This window comes from Adelges cooleyi, unplaced genomic scaffold (assembly GCF_023614345.1).
Source record: "Adelges cooleyi isolate 19-005CV unplaced genomic scaffold, UGA_ACOO_1.1 ACOO_flye_CR_arks_rails_tigmint_CR_PRNA_30, whole genome shotgun sequence".
Taxonomy (NCBI): Eukaryota; Metazoa; Arthropoda; class Insecta; order Hemiptera; family Adelgidae; genus Adelges; species Adelges cooleyi.
In genome coordinates this window covers 21,329,011-21,345,747 of record NW_026095971.1, presented here as the reverse complement: position 1 = coordinate 21,345,747, position 16,737 = coordinate 21,329,011, and the positions used below count along the sequence as shown (strand labels likewise).

At 30.4% G+C, this 16,737-nt stretch overlaps 5 protein-coding genes across 7 annotated transcripts; 3 read left to right on the top strand and 2 right to left on the bottom strand.

Moving 5' to 3' along the window:
• The first annotated feature begins 2,233 nt into the window (after positions 1-2,233).
• LOC126838506 (F-box only protein 6-like) lies at positions 2,234-4,117 on the top strand. The gene is made up of 4 exons (XM_050572998.1): positions 2,234-2,766; positions 3,149-3,377; positions 3,461-3,593; positions 3,672-4,117. The coding sequence occupies exons 1-4, from the start codon at positions 2,442-2,444 to the stop codon at positions 3,825-3,827; spliced, it is 843 nt and encodes a 280-aa protein (XP_050428955.1). The 5' UTR covers positions 2,234-2,441; the 3' UTR covers positions 3,828-4,117.
• Positions 4,118-4,365: 248 nt separating this feature from the next.
• Positions 4,366-5,502, bottom strand: LOC126838702 (cuticle protein 1). Its single transcript, XM_050573340.1, has 2 exons — positions 5,177-5,502; positions 4,366-4,926 (listed from the first exon to the last, which is right to left on the bottom strand). The coding sequence occupies exons 1-2, from the start codon at positions 5,189-5,191 to the stop codon at positions 4,561-4,563; spliced, it is 381 nt and encodes a 126-aa protein (XP_050429297.1). The 5' UTR covers positions 5,192-5,502; the 3' UTR covers positions 4,366-4,560.
• Positions 5,503-6,411: 909 nt separating this feature from the next.
• Positions 6,412-10,324, top strand: LOC126838109 (src substrate cortactin). 2 transcript variants are annotated; one of them, XM_050572247.1, is made up of 11 exons: positions 6,412-6,615; positions 6,735-7,027; positions 7,093-7,212; positions 7,385-7,505; positions 7,809-7,974; positions 8,036-8,157; positions 8,229-8,343; positions 8,566-8,798; positions 8,902-9,544; positions 9,643-9,698; positions 9,910-10,324. In XM_050572247.1, exons 2-11 carry the CDS (start codon positions 6,867-6,869, stop codon positions 9,988-9,990), a joined length of 1,818 nt encoding a protein of 605 aa, XP_050428204.1. In that variant the 5' UTR covers positions 6,412-6,615; positions 6,735-6,866; the 3' UTR covers positions 9,991-10,324. The 2 variants fall into 2 exon arrangements, with proteins under 2 accessions (XP_050428204.1, XP_050428203.1); XM_050572246.1 differs by having other exon boundaries at positions 6,412-6,672.
• On the bottom strand, positions 9,824-16,685 carry LOC126838108 (isoleucine--tRNA ligase, mitochondrial). 2 transcript variants are annotated; one of them, XM_050572245.1, is made up of 18 exons: positions 16,663-16,685; positions 15,805-15,919; positions 15,616-15,738; positions 15,261-15,420; positions 14,969-15,120; positions 14,837-14,886; positions 14,451-14,767; positions 14,223-14,392; positions 13,881-14,117; positions 13,638-13,801; positions 13,444-13,567; positions 13,210-13,370; positions 12,997-13,131; positions 12,599-12,925; positions 12,392-12,531; positions 12,120-12,313; positions 11,784-12,021; positions 9,824-9,981 (listed from the first exon to the last, which is right to left on the bottom strand). In XM_050572245.1, exons 1-17 carry the CDS (start codon positions 16,668-16,670, stop codon positions 11,791-11,793), a joined length of 2,808 nt encoding a protein of 935 aa, XP_050428202.1. In that variant the 5' UTR covers positions 16,671-16,685; the 3' UTR covers positions 9,824-9,981; positions 11,784-11,790. The 2 variants fall into 2 exon arrangements, with proteins under 2 accessions (XP_050428202.1, XP_050428201.1); XM_050572244.1 differs by lacking the exon at positions 16,663-16,685 and having other exon boundaries at positions 9,825-9,981; positions 15,805-16,240.
• On the top strand, positions 11,124-11,766 carry LOC126838111 (uncharacterized). Its single transcript, XM_050572248.1, has 3 exons — positions 11,124-11,263; positions 11,347-11,456; positions 11,536-11,766. Exons 1-3 carry the CDS (start codon positions 11,255-11,257, stop codon positions 11,708-11,710), a joined length of 294 nt encoding a protein of 97 aa, XP_050428205.1. The 5' UTR covers positions 11,124-11,254; the 3' UTR covers positions 11,711-11,766.
• Positions 16,686-16,737: the final 52 nt, after the last annotated feature.

Here is a 16,737-nt window from a genome sequence, read left to right as displayed (position 1 = left end):
TTTTAAATTTCATACATGAATACCTCTTATAGTTTGTTTAAACGGAAATACTTAATGACATTTTTGGATTAATAGTCAAATGCCAAGGAATTTGTGTTATTGTGGTAAGGCATTATTTATAATTTTATAGTCTCTTTAATCTTATCCTATCCCGTTGCTCCTTAATTATAAAGATCTTGGTATATATTTTGATTCCAGACTTTTTTTTAACCACCATGTATTATATAAAAAATAAAGCCCTTTCTAAGGGTTTGGTCTAATTAATCGCAACTGTTCTAAATTTAACATTTAATATGGGAAACTCATATTTTTGGGTATTTTTGTTTTCTATCTGGAAAAGTGTTAACCAATGTATTAGAACGATTATTTTCTAACGTGTACAGAATTATTAAACCAGAGGCTCAAATTTGGGTTTCCTATCGACATTGTATTAGGTTTTATTTTGTACTTTGAATTTTGGTTACATGAAATCCGCTAGTATATTGTAATATAAACGATAAAGTGTGTAAACAACAAACACTTTTTTTTTTACATCTTGTTTACCTTAAATTCGGTATGAAATAACCATAATATATTATGAAGTAATGATAATATACAAAAATACTTAATAATGGTACATGTACCCAGATTTTTGGTACTATTCAATGCGTTATTATGAAAACAAAAATTATTTTAAATTGACTTGACAAGTCAATAAATATCAAACGTCGTGATTGAACGACGTAAGAATTACATAACTGAATAATAAAACTATATTCAGCTTACTTTTAGTGAATCATGTAATTTTTTATTTACTATCGCAGATATGTCTAGTGATGATAAAGTCTAAATCAAGGATTGGCAAAAGAAAAAAACCCCTATGTCCACAAATACTGCAAACAGTGGAAAGAAGAGAGGGATTTAGGTTGTGGATTTCCAAAAGTAAAAAAAAGTATTTCACTTTTACTGTAAAGCATGTTTTTTCTGATTATATGGGTGGAAACATCAAGTGGAATTTTATATGCAACAAATATTTTAAGTGCCCAAGAAAAATCGTGTTTTGATTTTGATATAAGTGAAAAAACGATAAAATATCATATGTATAAATAATATATTTAGTTTTGTTTTGTTTTTTATTTAAACTTATGATCTTTTATTTCAAATGTTGTTAATTTGTTCTTTTAATGTTATAAGATAAAGCTGATTTTAATATAAAGTATTTTTTTTTATTATTATTATAAGAACTCATAAAACTGGGTTGTAATGATTTAATACTAATATCAAATTTATGATTTTTTTTTAAAATGTTATTGATTTGTTTTATTACTAATATGTATAAATAATTGGTTTTAATTTTGTTATCTGTATCATGTTATTTATTGGTTTGTTCAAATACTTTACTTTTACAAAGCTCATTTTTTGATGTTTTTATAACAGAAAGGTTAATATTTAAATATTAAGTAATAAGTATTTGGTATTTGATTTGGTAACTCATAAGATTAAGATGTAATAAACTGATACTCATTTTAAATAAATGGCATTATAAAATTTGTTTTGTTTTGAGTTACAAGTTTACACAGATGAATTGTCAATAACAAGTGGGTATACATTAGGTTATCGTGGTTTTAGAAAAACACAAATTTTTTTATTTAGGAATAACTAATACAAGTTTTTCTCTCTCGATGATAACTGAAATTAATTATGATGGGGATATTGAGGTACAAAACGAATGTTGAAATCGACATTTTTGACCGTGTACGCCCTTCAACACTGCTATCTGGATACCTGTTTCACATATTATAAACATAGAAATATTTTTATTATTTAATTCTATACTGTCAACAAGTGTTTTTTTGTTTGTTAAAAGTACTGTTTGTATGGAAATTTAATCCATTTATTAGTATATTATACAGCTATCAGTTTTATATAGTGTTTTCACATTTAAAACACGAGCAAATATAAATATGTTCTGAATTATTCTGAATTTAACTCGAGTGATGTAATTTTTAACGTCTTGTCTTTAATATAAGCCGACAATTATTGACACTTTAGAGAAACAAAATATTAACACAGGTGACGGGTCACAAGAGTGAATGTAAAGTTTATTTTAAACCTTAGACCTTAGTGCATTGGTTATGTTGGTACCCCTTCGAGTGGCCGAACTTGTTTTTATCACAAATTATGTTATTTTCAAATTGTATCTGTGGATTTATCACTTATCACTTATCAGCATTTAGCAGGCTTTGATAACGTTCAAATGAGTAATGACAGATGACAGATGACTAACCGCAGGCCACATAATTGAAGTCTATATTTTGTTGTGTAATAACCGAGTTATGTGGATTTTTTTTTAATTTTTTATTTAATACTATTTACAGTTTATATTAATTTAAAAAAACCGCTAATGTCGTTTTTCGGGGCTTAAGTATTTTATTGGTTATTAATATTTTACTGTCATTACAATGACGGACACGGTAGAAGTAAAAGAGGGTTTTTGTACTTTACCAAACGAAATGGTCATTTATGTGTTGAGTTTAGTCGATGAAGATTCTCTTCTGACCTGTCGGCTTGTTACCCGCAGCTGGAGATATTTAATAGATAAATTTGTATTTCAAGACAAAGCATCCAAAGAGAACGCTTTAGTTAATAATGGTCAAGGTTTCTATAGTTTTTCAAATATCGGTTCGAATTCTATAAAGAGACTAGACTTGCCATGGTATGTGTTTTACACTATTTGCAAGTATGATCCGTTCAACAGAAATCTAGTTAAGAACCATTGCGGTCAAAGTAAGTAATTAAAGTAAAACATAATATCTATTGTTTAAATTTATACTTTTTCATTTAATTACATAAAAATTCTAAACACACAAATGTTCTATCAAAAATAACGATTGGTCGATTAACACTGTTAACCTTATATTGAGTACGACTTATGATAAATATTTTACCTATTTTAATTTTTAAACATTGGACGTCCTAACTTTTTAATAAATAGATGAAACGATTGCACGTTTATTGAGTGTATTCTGTATTCCTTGTACATAACATATTATAATCATCATATTAAATACATAATATTGAAGTAATATTTTACAGTGTATGATATTTTATTGTTATTAGTATTTTTTTTTTTAGTAAACAAATGTAATAACTATAATTTTATTTTTAGACAATTTTGATCACTGGAGCACACTGGAGAGGAATCAAGGGTGGGCTATAGAGAACAGACCAGAGGGTGCACCTATGTTACCCGATGATCCTGACTTTGACGGACAAACGAGCTGCTTTGTATCGACATATCGTCTGTGCGCTAAAAAACAAAACATAGAATTCAAAAAGCACGGGATAACCAAAAAGTTGATGCAATACCTCAAACCCGATATTTTCGTTAGCGAATGGTAGCAAATTTAAACATTACAACACCTATCGATCCTCAAAGCACTAATGTAGATTATGTTTTGTATAATATAATATATTCTAGGTTTTCTGGCCGTTTCGATTGTGGATGCAAGTATTCGCTTGAGGCCACCGTATATGATGACAAAAATTGTATCCTAGAACAACACAATTACCAGAAAACATTGCACCAATGGCAAGCCGACAGTTGGACCAAGGTTCGCAGCCTTGAAAATTTTAATAATAATAGTGAGTGTGTATAACAGAATTAGAAATGTGTAAATGATTTTTTTCAGATTTCGCATACATTCAGGAGCTTAAACAATCCATATCGTATTATCCTACTTCACAGCGGAGTCGATACTCAATTTTGGGCCGGTTACTATGGTACTAAGATATCTGGCTCTGTTGTCAAAGTACTACTACCGTTAAAATTAAAACCAATAATATAATTGTCTAATTAATTATATATTATATACTACTAAATCTTAATCACAATTTACTTTTTTTATGTGCAATTTAATGAAAATTGTTAAAATATATTAGATTATTTTACTGGGTAGAACTAATATTCACTTATGTATCGTTCAGAAGATTGCCAATTTGAACATTTTTCTTATACTTTTCTTTACTTGTATTATTTATTTTAAAAAAAAAAAATGTTTTCTTTTAAACCACAGAAACTATCAAACAAATTTTTAAATTAATCTAGTCAGAATAATACAAAATCATCGATTTACTTAATATTTTTACAATTTAACTACTATACCGCTTAATAGTTTTATGTAATCCAAATAAAAGAGATACACAATTATTATTAGCTTTTCTTTTTACTTTTATTTATTAAATATTGTATGTTTATAATAATAATGTTGTGTATATGCATAAATAGTATATATATTTTTATAAAATTGTTCCATTTTAATGTTCATTAAATTTAAATATGTTTATTGTTTTTGTTATTATATTTATTTATACCGTGTTTTCGAAATAGAAATATTTTTATTTTATGAAATTGTATGTTTTTTTTTTTTTTAGTATGTTTTAACACAATAGTTCATATCATCTGATTATTTAATATTTTAGTTTTATAAAATTCGATACAAAATAGGTTATACACAGTAACAGTTTAAATACTACACTTAATACAATGAATTATAGTAATTTTAAATGATTTCCACTAGTTTAATAGTAATTATTATAAGCAGGACCAGATTGATATCTATTTTGAGTATTGTATCTGAGTGCTTCGGCAGGTACCTGATGCGAACAGTACGGATAGTTCGGGCAGCTCGATGAGGAAACTCCGGCCGGATAACCGGGTTCGGTGTATGGCAATGGAACCGCAGGCTGATGATTGTATGTACCGTCATTGTAATGGTGACCATCGTCATAGTGAGGTGAGTAATGAGCATGGTGTTGGGCCGGTTGAGCGTAAGCTGCCAACAGCGCGTTATCACAGTGCGGATAATTAGGACACAGAGCCGGGTTTACACCGGACGGGTAACGAGCAGCGCCGGCGAACACGGTTTGAGCAGCAAAGATTACGGCCTAGTATTTCAAAAAAAAAAAATCATTAAGACTGTATAGCTGTTATTTTCATACACAACACTAACAAGTAACAATTTACAATGAGTCAAGTTAATATTTTATTCCATTCAAGTTATAACACCACCGTGTAGGTACATTTTGTTAAAATTTGGCATAGTTAACGCCAGAAATAAAAAATAAGTATAACATTATTGACTAAAGAAGAAAATCATCAGGTCTAATGTTTTATAAAAATAATTTGAATACTTACAAACAATTTAAGCATGATGTTATTTTATTTTTTTGAAGAGTATTAAATTTAATATTATAAAAAACGTACACACTAGATACAATTTACTATTTTTTGGATAGTGTTTGAACAAACTAGTACACTGTTAAAATCAAAGTCTGCGCATACGTTATTTATACTGTATGAAATTAATGGTGTCTGGAGAGCAAACCACTAACATGTAGGTGAATAACGCCAATAGTATTATAGTAGAAATCAACCACCGGAAAACCACAACAGTGTACTCTCTCAATAAGTGTACCATTAAAACTGTTGAGACCGATTTACTTGATGCAATCTTATGTAATTGTAACAATAATATTGCATTTGTTTTTACTTTATTTTTTTTTTTTAGGGATTTCATCATTTAAACCAAAAACAGGTCATAAACACATATTACTTGTTCACCACATCAGAATTTGGTCATAATATTATTCTCACATTCTCCCTTTCGAAATTTTAATCTAATAATAGTCGGACAAAAGTAATAGTTCTACGATTAGTCTAGACTAAAGCTCGCAGATATTAATGACCTATTTGAATAGCATTTACTGATTTACATTGGTTAATCATTTAAAAGGTATTCTATGTAAGTATCAAGATAACATTGAAATTTGAATTACAATTATTTTGGTGATGTTTTCAAGTTGAAATGAACAACTACAGTTATTTCAAACAATATTTTATAACCAGATTTTTCGTTAAATACTTTTTCCCCATTACAATTTTCTTTAACTCATACTCGTTATCACGACAAAAGGAGCGTTTTTATTAATTAAACTAACAAAATATACGATATTCAATCTAGAAATAATCATCAAAGGCAAATATATGCAATACAAGTTTGTCGATTTTAAATCTTAATCTTTGTGAATCATAAACATCCGAGCTTTAATGCATAAACAAGTACCTATACTATGTTTTAATGATTGACTATTGACTGTATAATATTCCTTTGAGTACAATATTTAGCACAGACAAGCAAGCTTAGTGTATAGTACATATTGTATTGAAGTTTGAATTGAAATTAACGATTAAATAACATAATTCTAATTTTATATGTACACAATCTTAATGACGTGGTCAATAATGGACAGATGACTTGTAATGGCTAAACATGATAATTGCTGAACCCCGCCCGAATGGTAATCTCAGACTCATCTCAAACATAGTGTTGTCAACCATTCCAACTCGTTGGAATTTACAAGTTGCAACAAATAAAAGCTCAAGATTTCTATTTTTCTTATTATTCTGTGATTCTTAAATTGTTTTGGTGATTGCAATTTGCATCTAGTCTGAGTCTTCGCATAATAATTATTATCATCTAATATCTAAATAATTTGTATCTGTGTAAATGTATGATTCATGTTGATAAGCTGATAAGAAACGCCACTGGGGATCTTTATTTATATTTATCTATGGTACCTATATAATATTTTAATTTTCGCTTATAAATAACTATTATTATTCTTTACAAAGTACGGGCCATAATTAGCAAGTTATTTTTTTGTTATAAATTACTTACGTTATACATTTTTAGAAAACATTTTATTGCCAATCGCCCTAAATCTTTCGACCGTGTCGTCACCAGCAGCACATTGCACCCGCCAAGTGCATACCACAATTCTGTAGAAATAATTCTGTCTTGAGAAAACCATCGACGGAGTGTACAATGTGGAAAGCATCTGCTGGTCATAATGTTGAAGTAACGGCGGACAACGCTGACGACGACTGGGAAACCGATCCGGACTTTGTGAACGACGTCAGCGAAGAAGAACAGAGATGGGGTTCTCGTACAGTGCCGGGTTCTGGTCGCGTTTTGGATCATGTTGAGTATGTCTTAGTTTTGATTTTTAAATTATACCCGATAATAAAATTTTACTCCAAAAAATATTCAGTATGAGTCAACTGCGAGAAGAAGTGACCAAAGCTCATGAAATTCAAAAGAAAAAAGAAATGGAACAAGGGCCAAAAGCAGCATTTGGATATGGCGGCAAATTTGGTGTTCAAACAGACAGGTTATTATGATTTGAAACGTATTTATGAAACATTATTTATTATGTAATAATCAATATGAGGTACCTAGTTACGTAATAAAAATGTTTCATACTCCCGGAGAGCATATATTTTGTTTATACATTATTGTGTTACATTTTAATAGAAAATAATTTTTTGAAAATGTTTTAACAGGATGGATAAATCAGCTGTAGGACACGATTATATTGCTCCCAAACATAAACACGTATCACAAACTGATTATAGTACTGGATTTGGTGGTAAATTTGGCGTTCAATCAGATCGAATAGATAAGGCAAGTCAAAACACTTAAAAATACAATTAAATTTTTGAAAATTAAATGGCGACGTATACTTTTAATTGAATTTTTAAATTAAGAATACTCAGCTGAACCTTTTGACTTGTTGATAACCTGTTTTAGAAATTTACTGAATTTTAAAATTCAACTAAAAAAAAAATTGCTAAAAATGTTTTAATGTTGCTTATTCAAACTGTAAGAACATATAAAATTGTACTGATCAGGTGAACTACTAATAAAATGTGTGTTTCTATTCACTAAAACGTATCTAAAAACAAAAATATGTTTAAAAATTATTAGAGCGCAGCCGGTTGGGATCATAAAGAAAAATTAGAAAAACATGCGTCCCAAAAAGATTACAGCTCTGGTTTTGGTGGAAAATTTGGCGTGCAAGCTGATCGACAAGATAAATCGGCTGTTGGTTGGGACTATGTAGAAAAACTAGAGAAACACGAATCTCAGAAAGGTAATTTTTTATTACAATTTTACTAATACTTTGTTTAAGTTGTAACAATACGTATTTATAGATTATGCTGTTGGCTTTGGTGGTAAATTTGGCGTGCAATCTGACCGTCAAGATAAGTCCGCTGTCGGATGGGACAATGTGGAGGTCGTGGAAAAACATCAGAGTCAAATCGATCACAGCAAAGTATATATTATACTTAATACAAGCAATCTATATAATCAATTAGTTAATACTATATTATATTCCTCTGCTAGGGATTTGGTGGAAAGTTTGGCGTACAAAATGACAGAATAGATAAGTCGGCTCATAATTATACCGAAAGCTCAGGTTCTGTGGGAACCAACTACCAAAAAGTGAAACCAGAAATAAGTAAGAATATTGTAAATATAATTGCCCTACTCTAGATCTGCCTTCACACTGATTATTTTGAGACCTTAAATCCAAGAATTTGGTTTGAAATTGAGAAGTAAAGAAAAAGTAATCACTCCTGGGAGAGGAGAAAGGGGTTTTGATATTTAAAAATAATACTTTTGCAGCAAAGCAAACGTAGAAATTGTTTAATTAAATAATGTTATTTTTATGTTAAATTAGCAAGCGTTAAACCGTCAAGTTTGAGAGCGAAATTTGAAAATATGGCAAAACAAGAAGAAGAAGAAAATGAAAAAAGGCGTTTGGCTGAACAAGAAAGAAGAAAACAACGAGAAGTGCTAGAAAAACAAGAAGCTCGCGAAAGAGAAGATAAAAGATTAAAAGAACTACAAGAAGAAGACGATAAGCGACAAAAGCTTTTAGAAGGCCCAGCTCAAGAAAAACGTACAGTTAAGGTAAAGAATTAAAGATAATTCAATAAGAACCGTTTAAATGATTTTTATTTCCTATCCTGGTTAATATTTATAACATTTGTTTGTATTTAACACCGTATTTCAGGAAGTCGAATATGAAGAGGAAACTCCAATATCATCCGAGCCAGTTCTTCCTCCTGTAGTTGTGAGTGCAACTATTCAGTCATCCATTAGGAATGACGAAGAAGCAATAAAACGAATCGCTACCGAAGAAGAGCAACGAAAGCTAAAAGAAGAAGCAGCACGAGTCGAAAAAGAAATCGAGGACCTGAAAAAAGTCGAAGAAATAAATAAGGAAAATGAAAGAAAAAAAAGAGCAGAAGCTGAGAGTGAAGAACTGAAAAGAAAAGAAATGCAAAAGAAAGCCGATAACGAAAGAGTTCAACTAGAAGAACAAAAGAAAGCTGAAGAGAGCAAAAAAAAAGAATTGGAGAGGTTAGCTGAACAAAAACGACTCGATGAAGAAAGACAACTGGTAGAACAAAAACGACTAGAAGAAGAAAGACAACAATTGGAAAAGCAAAAACGACTAGAAGAAGAAAGACTAAAATTGGAAGAGCAAAAACGACTAGAAGAAGAAAGACTAAAATTGGAAGAGCAAAAACGACTAGAAGAAGAAAGACAATTGGAAGAACAAAAACTTCACGAACAGTTAAAGAATGGTGGAGTTTCTGAAGAAGAGTCGGACGCAGGGTACTCGGCCATAGCGTTGTACGATTATCAAGCATGTAAGTATCCATCTGCGTTGTCGTATCTATAACTTACATTCACGATGCTGCTAATATTTGCATAACTGGTTAATCAATTTTTTTTTTTTTTTGTATAGCGGCTGATGATGAAATAAGCTTTGACCCAGACGACATTGTTACAAACATTGAAATGGTAAGGAATTTAACATATTTATTTAAATACCAGTTGACCTTTAAGTTTGTACGGTCTTGACAAATTCCATAAGAACAACAAGTGAATAACACGCAACAATATTTTTTATTTTATTTAAATATCATAAAAAAAAAAAAATAATAAATCATTTAACAATATACTTAACAAAATATACAAACGTGTTAACAAAATATTATTTCTTTTTTTACAGATCGACGAAGGTTGGTGGCGAGGACTATGCAAAGGCCAGTATGGACTATTTCCCGCCAACTATGTCGAGCTCCTGCAATAAAGTGTATAACCAGTTACCAATAGACACAACATTTTGTAGAAAAGCCAATATTATTGTTAACAAGTTATTGTTAAATTTAAGTGATTGCCATTATTTTGAACATCGATTATTTATTTAATAATTATTTTACAGTAGCTGAATGAATTTTACTTGATTAACCAGAACGGTATTACGTTACTTAAATTTTAATTAATTATTTACTAAAATTCCATCATCATACCTATAATAGGTAAAACCATAAAGAATGAACTTCTTTCTACAAAAAAATAAAACTATAGTTTTCGCATTTGAAAATATGTTTACTTTAAATCAAATACGCTTTAAAATAGTAAAAGGTTAATTATACAAATTGTATATTAAGTATTTTATACTATCTATATTATACTATTAAGTATTAAACTCAATATTAGATTTTAGTAATTGTTTACAATAATGTTAATAATAATAAAAAAAATCCTAGACAATTTTATAGCATTTAAACTAAGTTTTGGTGTAACTATAACCTTCAGTTTTATTTTATATTAATTTATAATAATCTCAATTATTGATTATCCATTTGGGTTTTTATCATATTTTTATATCTTTGTATCCTACTTATAATACATCTTTATATTATTTATTATTTAATTAATTTATATCAACTCATTTCAACGATACTATAAACATACATTGTTTTTGTAATATTATATTATATTATAAATATATATTTTTTATCATGTTTAATTTAAAACATTTAATTAAATATTTATTATTACATTAAAAAATCAAAACACTACTCGACTACATTTAGTTAAAAATTATTTTACATGTCAATAGATGTACAAGTCGAAACAATTAAGTTAATATTAAAATAGCCAAAACAAGTTGGTATTTTAGAAAATAAAACTATTTAAAACAACTATAAATGATTTGCACAATGTTTTTTTTTCCTTACAATAATAAAGAATATCTCGTTTGATAGCAATAAATAATTACCATATGTAATAAAATACGAATATTTTCTGCAAAAAAAAACTCGACAAAGTATGTCACACAAGTTAAAAAAAAATCACCCTGTAATAATTATTTATGTATCTGCGTGCGAGACTACTTTTGAAAAACCTGTTTGACACCCTAAAATTAAAATTCATAACACAATAATGTTAGGTGACAGCGAGAGTGGGACGTATTGTAGATAGAGAGAGAGAGAAGCCGCAAGCTTTGTTGTTTTGCATTCTAGTTGTGGCTGTGTACGGTTAAACAGTTTATTGCACACGGATTTACAATGAAAACGGTGAGTGTGTTTCGAAGTAAATTTAAGCCAAATGTAAATAAATATTAAACGTACAATTGATAAGTTAACTATATAACCTTTAGATATGCACATTTATCGTTGGTTGTTTGGTGTTGTACTTAGCGGATTGCAGACCAGTAGAAATTATATCGCAAACAAATGGAATGGATAATTCTGGCCAATTCGTATCCAGGTAAATTTAAACTAATTTATAGTACAAGCAAATTTATTATAGTATCTCACTTATTTATCATCCCTATTTATTTTTGCAGTTTTAGGTTAGACGATGGAACCGGACAAGAAAAAGTGGGCGAATTAATGCCAAACACAAATGGACAAAATGCCATTCTCGTACAACATGGTTCATATACGACAAACGTCGAAGGTCGGCTCATAACCTACAACTGGGTAGCTGACACAAGAGGTTTTAGAATATCGAAAGCTTGAAATTTAATCAATTATAACATGATCAGATGAATAAAAAAATAGTTTATAAGTCATAATGATTCCATGAACTTACGCTTTATTTAACCGGCTAGCAATTCCCTTTTGGAATAAAAACTATCAACTGTCGTTTCACATCGTTTACACAATACGTCCTGCGAATGTGCTGTCCATTTACGACATCTCTTACACAGAATTCCATTGAACTCGGCTTCTTTAACGTCAATTGTATCGCTAGCTTCTAGTTTGATCGAGTTCACTTGATAGAGTTCGATTAATTGCGAAAATTGATCGCTATCGTCTGGATGCAAAATCTTTAAGAAATATGTTTACTTTAGCATTATAATATTTTATTTTTTACAATCAAAAAGTTTTTCGGTATAAAGTCAGTAAATAGTTTTAATATTAATACCTGCAATAATTGTAAAGTTTCTTCCGGTGCACCGATGACAATCGAATGTTGAAGAGAATTTTTTCCTTTTAATAAATTTGTCACTTCAGTTTTTAACGTAAAAACTGTATTCATAATAAGTTCTACTTGTTCGGAATCGTGAATTTCTATCAGATCGATATTGAATTTTGACGATTTAAAGTAAGTAGATCTTTCTGAAAAAAAAATATTGTGTACTACATAACCATCATAACGTCGGAAAAATTGATGATGATTTGTTTTTTTTTTATTACTTAATGGATAAACAGCGTACGCCTCTTCAGCTAGATGTGGTAAAATCGGTGCAACGTGTTTAAGGAGCATTTCGAATATAGCTTGGAGTGTTGTTGTACACGCCAATCGTTCGTCCGACTCGATGGGATTACAGTACAATCTACGAAATGTAAACTTGCAATAAAAATAACGTCTTCTTATCAACAATGCCATTTCATTTTTATTACCGATCTTTTATAAGATGAATGTATAAACCGGACACTTGGTTAGCGACAAAATTCAATAGCTTGGCACATATTTTGTTGTACTCGAAAGTGTCGTAGTATAAATTTGCTTCATGATCGAACGCTTGAAGTTCTAAAATAATATACTTGTCTAAATAATTTAGGTGATTGAGGCCATAATCAAAATTGTCTTGTGTATGTCCGTTTAACGAGCCGAGTAAAAATTGAATAATGCGACGAAGTTTATCAACCGACTGTTTACAATCGAGCATAGTTTCTTTTGAAATAGGAATATTTGTTTGATGGCACCCGTGTCTAGCTACCCACCACCTATTAGATGACATGATAATTTTTATGTTATAAATACATTTAACGTTAAACAAGCACTCATAATTACACACCTCAGAATATCGATTCCGCTTATCGATTTCTCGTACTTTCCATTGATAATATCTTGAGGATCAATTACATTTCCAATGGATTTAGACATTTTTCTTCCTTTTTCGTCCACAACAAAACCATGTACGAACAATGTTCTAGGTAATAATAATTAATTATTAAAGTGATTAAAACAAACAATCTTCGACAACGAGTAAACATTTTGGAATTTTTACTTAAAAGGAGAGACATTTCTCAGTGCAATCGACGACATGAGGGACGACTGGAACCAGCCGGTGCATTGATCGACGCCTTCCATATATAAATCTGCAATTTTATCATCGCCGAGTACACAACTCCAAGATATACCACTATCAAACCATATATCCAAAATATCCTGCAAATCACTCGACGATAATAATATAAACCAGATAAACAGATGTGCAAAAATTAAATGATAAATAACTTGCATATCCTTTCTTGAGCTCAGACGACTGATATGATGTATTAGATACGAGTTTTTGTACATCCTCAGTCCACCAAAAGTCTAATCCCGATTCTTCTAATAATTTATTATAATTTTCCAAAAGTTTTCTAATAAAAATAATAGATAAAATATGACAATAATAATAATAATAATAATTAGTTTAAACGCAAATCATACTCGTCTATGATTTCATTATCTGAACTATCGAACAGAACCGGAATGGGCACACCCCACGAACGTTGTCTGGAAATGCACCAATAAGGGCGCTTTTTAATCAACGATAAAAGCGCGTTGCGACCACCACTTTGTTCCGGATATATTTTTACATTTTTCACAGATTCCTGAAATTAACAAAAATTATTAAATTAAATCGAATTTACTCGGCTTGCTATTTCTCAATCATAAAAGTTGTATACACACAATAGAAAGACTTTTAATGGCTTCTGTATCCAAAAACCATTGTTTGCTCGCCCGAACAATAACTGGCAATTTGGTACGCCAGTCGTACGGATAACTGTGTTTGTACATTTCCGTGTGTAGTATTTGATCGAATAACAACGAGCATACGGTCTCATTTCCTTTATCCAAAACTGAAAGGCCCACTAGTTGAGGCCACGCTCGATTTGTGAAAACGCCGTGTTCGTCCACATCACATTTCTAACGGAAAAAGGAAATTTGTAATACTTTAAAATCCGTACAAGACGAAAGCGGTAATACAATATTATTATGCACGACATGAACGTAGGTATAACGAATGCTTACAACGGGAATTTGATATTTTAACGCAATCAAAAAATCTTCGTGCCCATACGCAGGAGCGGTGTGAATCAGTCCCGTTCCTTTGTCTGTGGTCACGTGGTCGCCGGCGACAAACGACATGTCATTTTTTCCAGGTGTCAAACTTTTATATTTCAATCCACTTAGACGATCACCTATACAAATATACTTAGGTACTAACTGGTTATATTGTGTTTGTTGTCACAAAGTTACCTTTAAGCGTTACAACGACGCGAATAGGTTTTTCTAGCTTAGCACTTAAATTGTCTACCAAATCGGTTGCTAACAAATAGGTGCCACACAAGTCGGTAATCTTTACGAGTGAATAGTTCATCGTTGGAGAGTAAACTACGGCAGCGTTACCGGGTAAAGTCCAAGGTGTTGTAGTCCAAATGAGCGCAAATACAGATTCATTGTCATGATCTCTAAACTCAGCCGGCAAGGTAGAATCACACAGCTCAAGTTTAACAGTTACAGATTTACTTATGTGGTTTGGATTGTACTCTAGTTCGGCTTCAGCTAGTGCACTCCTAAAATAAAGTTGAAAATATCAATTGAACAAATGTATACTTAATGAATAAATCAACGACGTTCATTACTTGGAGGATGGTGACCAGTATACTGGTTTAAGATCTCTGTAAATTAATCCCTAAACATTTAAATTCATTAATTAGCGGGGAAAAAAATGCCTATACTATATAAATTAAATAATCTACTAAAAATTAGTTTACTTTTTTATAGAGGTTGTAAAACTGGCGTAATTGTTTACAAACATATTTTTTGTCATAAGTATAATAACAGTTATTTTCCCAATCAGCAAGTATGCCCCATGACTTGAAAACTGCCTTTTGTTTTTCTATTTCTTTTGAAGCATACACTCTAGCTAAAAGAGCAGCAATTATAATTAGCTTGATTCGTTAAATAATTACATTAATTTATACACATGCAAAGCAATTTATTTTTTCATACCAAAATGAGCTTAAAAAAAGTTACAAGATTTTATTTATTATGCTAAAGTTTTACCTTTTTGTCGTATTTCGAGAGGACTAAAATTTTTCCATTTATCTTTGTTCATATTTTGTACTTTTTGTTCAATAGGCAGACCGTGGCAGTCCCACCCAGGCACATAGTTTACTTTAGTTCCATTTACAAGTTTATGCCGTATCGTAACATCTTTAAGAATCTAAAAAAAAAAATGAAAATTCATTAACCTCCGAGCGCTTGAGTGTTTGAACGTTACATTGTCGCTTGCATTTGTATTGCTCATAACCTCGTGTGGAAAAATTGCAAGTTTTTTTACAAAAAACACGGTGTCAATGCCACCCATGCGAGCGCTTGAAGGTTAAATATTTATTCTTACATTGTCAAAATGATTTACCTTATTTATAGCATGTCCCATGTGTGGAGAACCATTAGCATATGGTGGTCCATCGTGCAATAAATACTCATTATTATTTAAATGCTCTCTTTGCCAAGAATACAAATCGGAAAAACCGCAGCTCTAAAATCGTAAGCATTAAATATGAAAGGGTCGATTAATTTTAATCTAAGAGTTATAAATTCTTACTTTATAAATTTGTTTATCTCTTTGTAATGTTTGTCCTGTATTTAGCCAACTTTTAAATTTTGACGCGGGCAGAAATACGGATTTTTTAATTTTAGTTGCTTCATCAGAATAGAATCTGTTAAAATAACGGATTGAACGAATATTTTTTGCTACAGTATACATGAGAAATAATTTTATTTGTATGTCGGTGTACTTAAATGTTTACTGCATTCGTTTACATAGTAGTTGTACACTAGATGTTTGTGTTTGGTCAACGAGTTAACATATTATACTAGACTAATTATCGTTTCTTTATTAAAATATATAATTATTAATCAAACTGACTGGTGACTGGCTAGGTATAATAACCTGAAAGAAAATTGAAATTTTTGAAGATTTAAGACAGCAGCAACAGCTAGGGAATCGGAACAAGTTGATTTACTGATAAGATTAATTCAAAGCCGGTGATAACATTATCAGTAACCATGACAAAATAAACGTTAAATTAAAATATCTAACGACAAATAATTAATTATTAGTACAAATTTTGGCAGAACAACAACAGCTGTGCATAGTACATTGGTAATTATTTTATTATTACGAATGAGCCATGATATTGTTTGTGAAGATAGCATACTTGGCCGGCATCATACATACCATGGACTGATAGGGCGCTTACCAGTAAAATGTCAACTGAGTTGCCTATCTGGTAAAAAATAAGGAGACCCACTAAAGAACAGTCTTTCTTTTGAGATTTTTAAGTAAAAGGTAGTAAGTATAGTAAATAAAAATTCAGTATACGCTATGCATAATGCTTGTAAGCCAAGTCTTTTAATTTTTTTCAATATTATCATAAAAAAATCAAACTTAGAGTAATACCTTATCATTACAATGCCGAGGCAGGCGATATAATTAGTAGAATTAGCATTTAGCGGGCGTTTTAACATGGAAAAT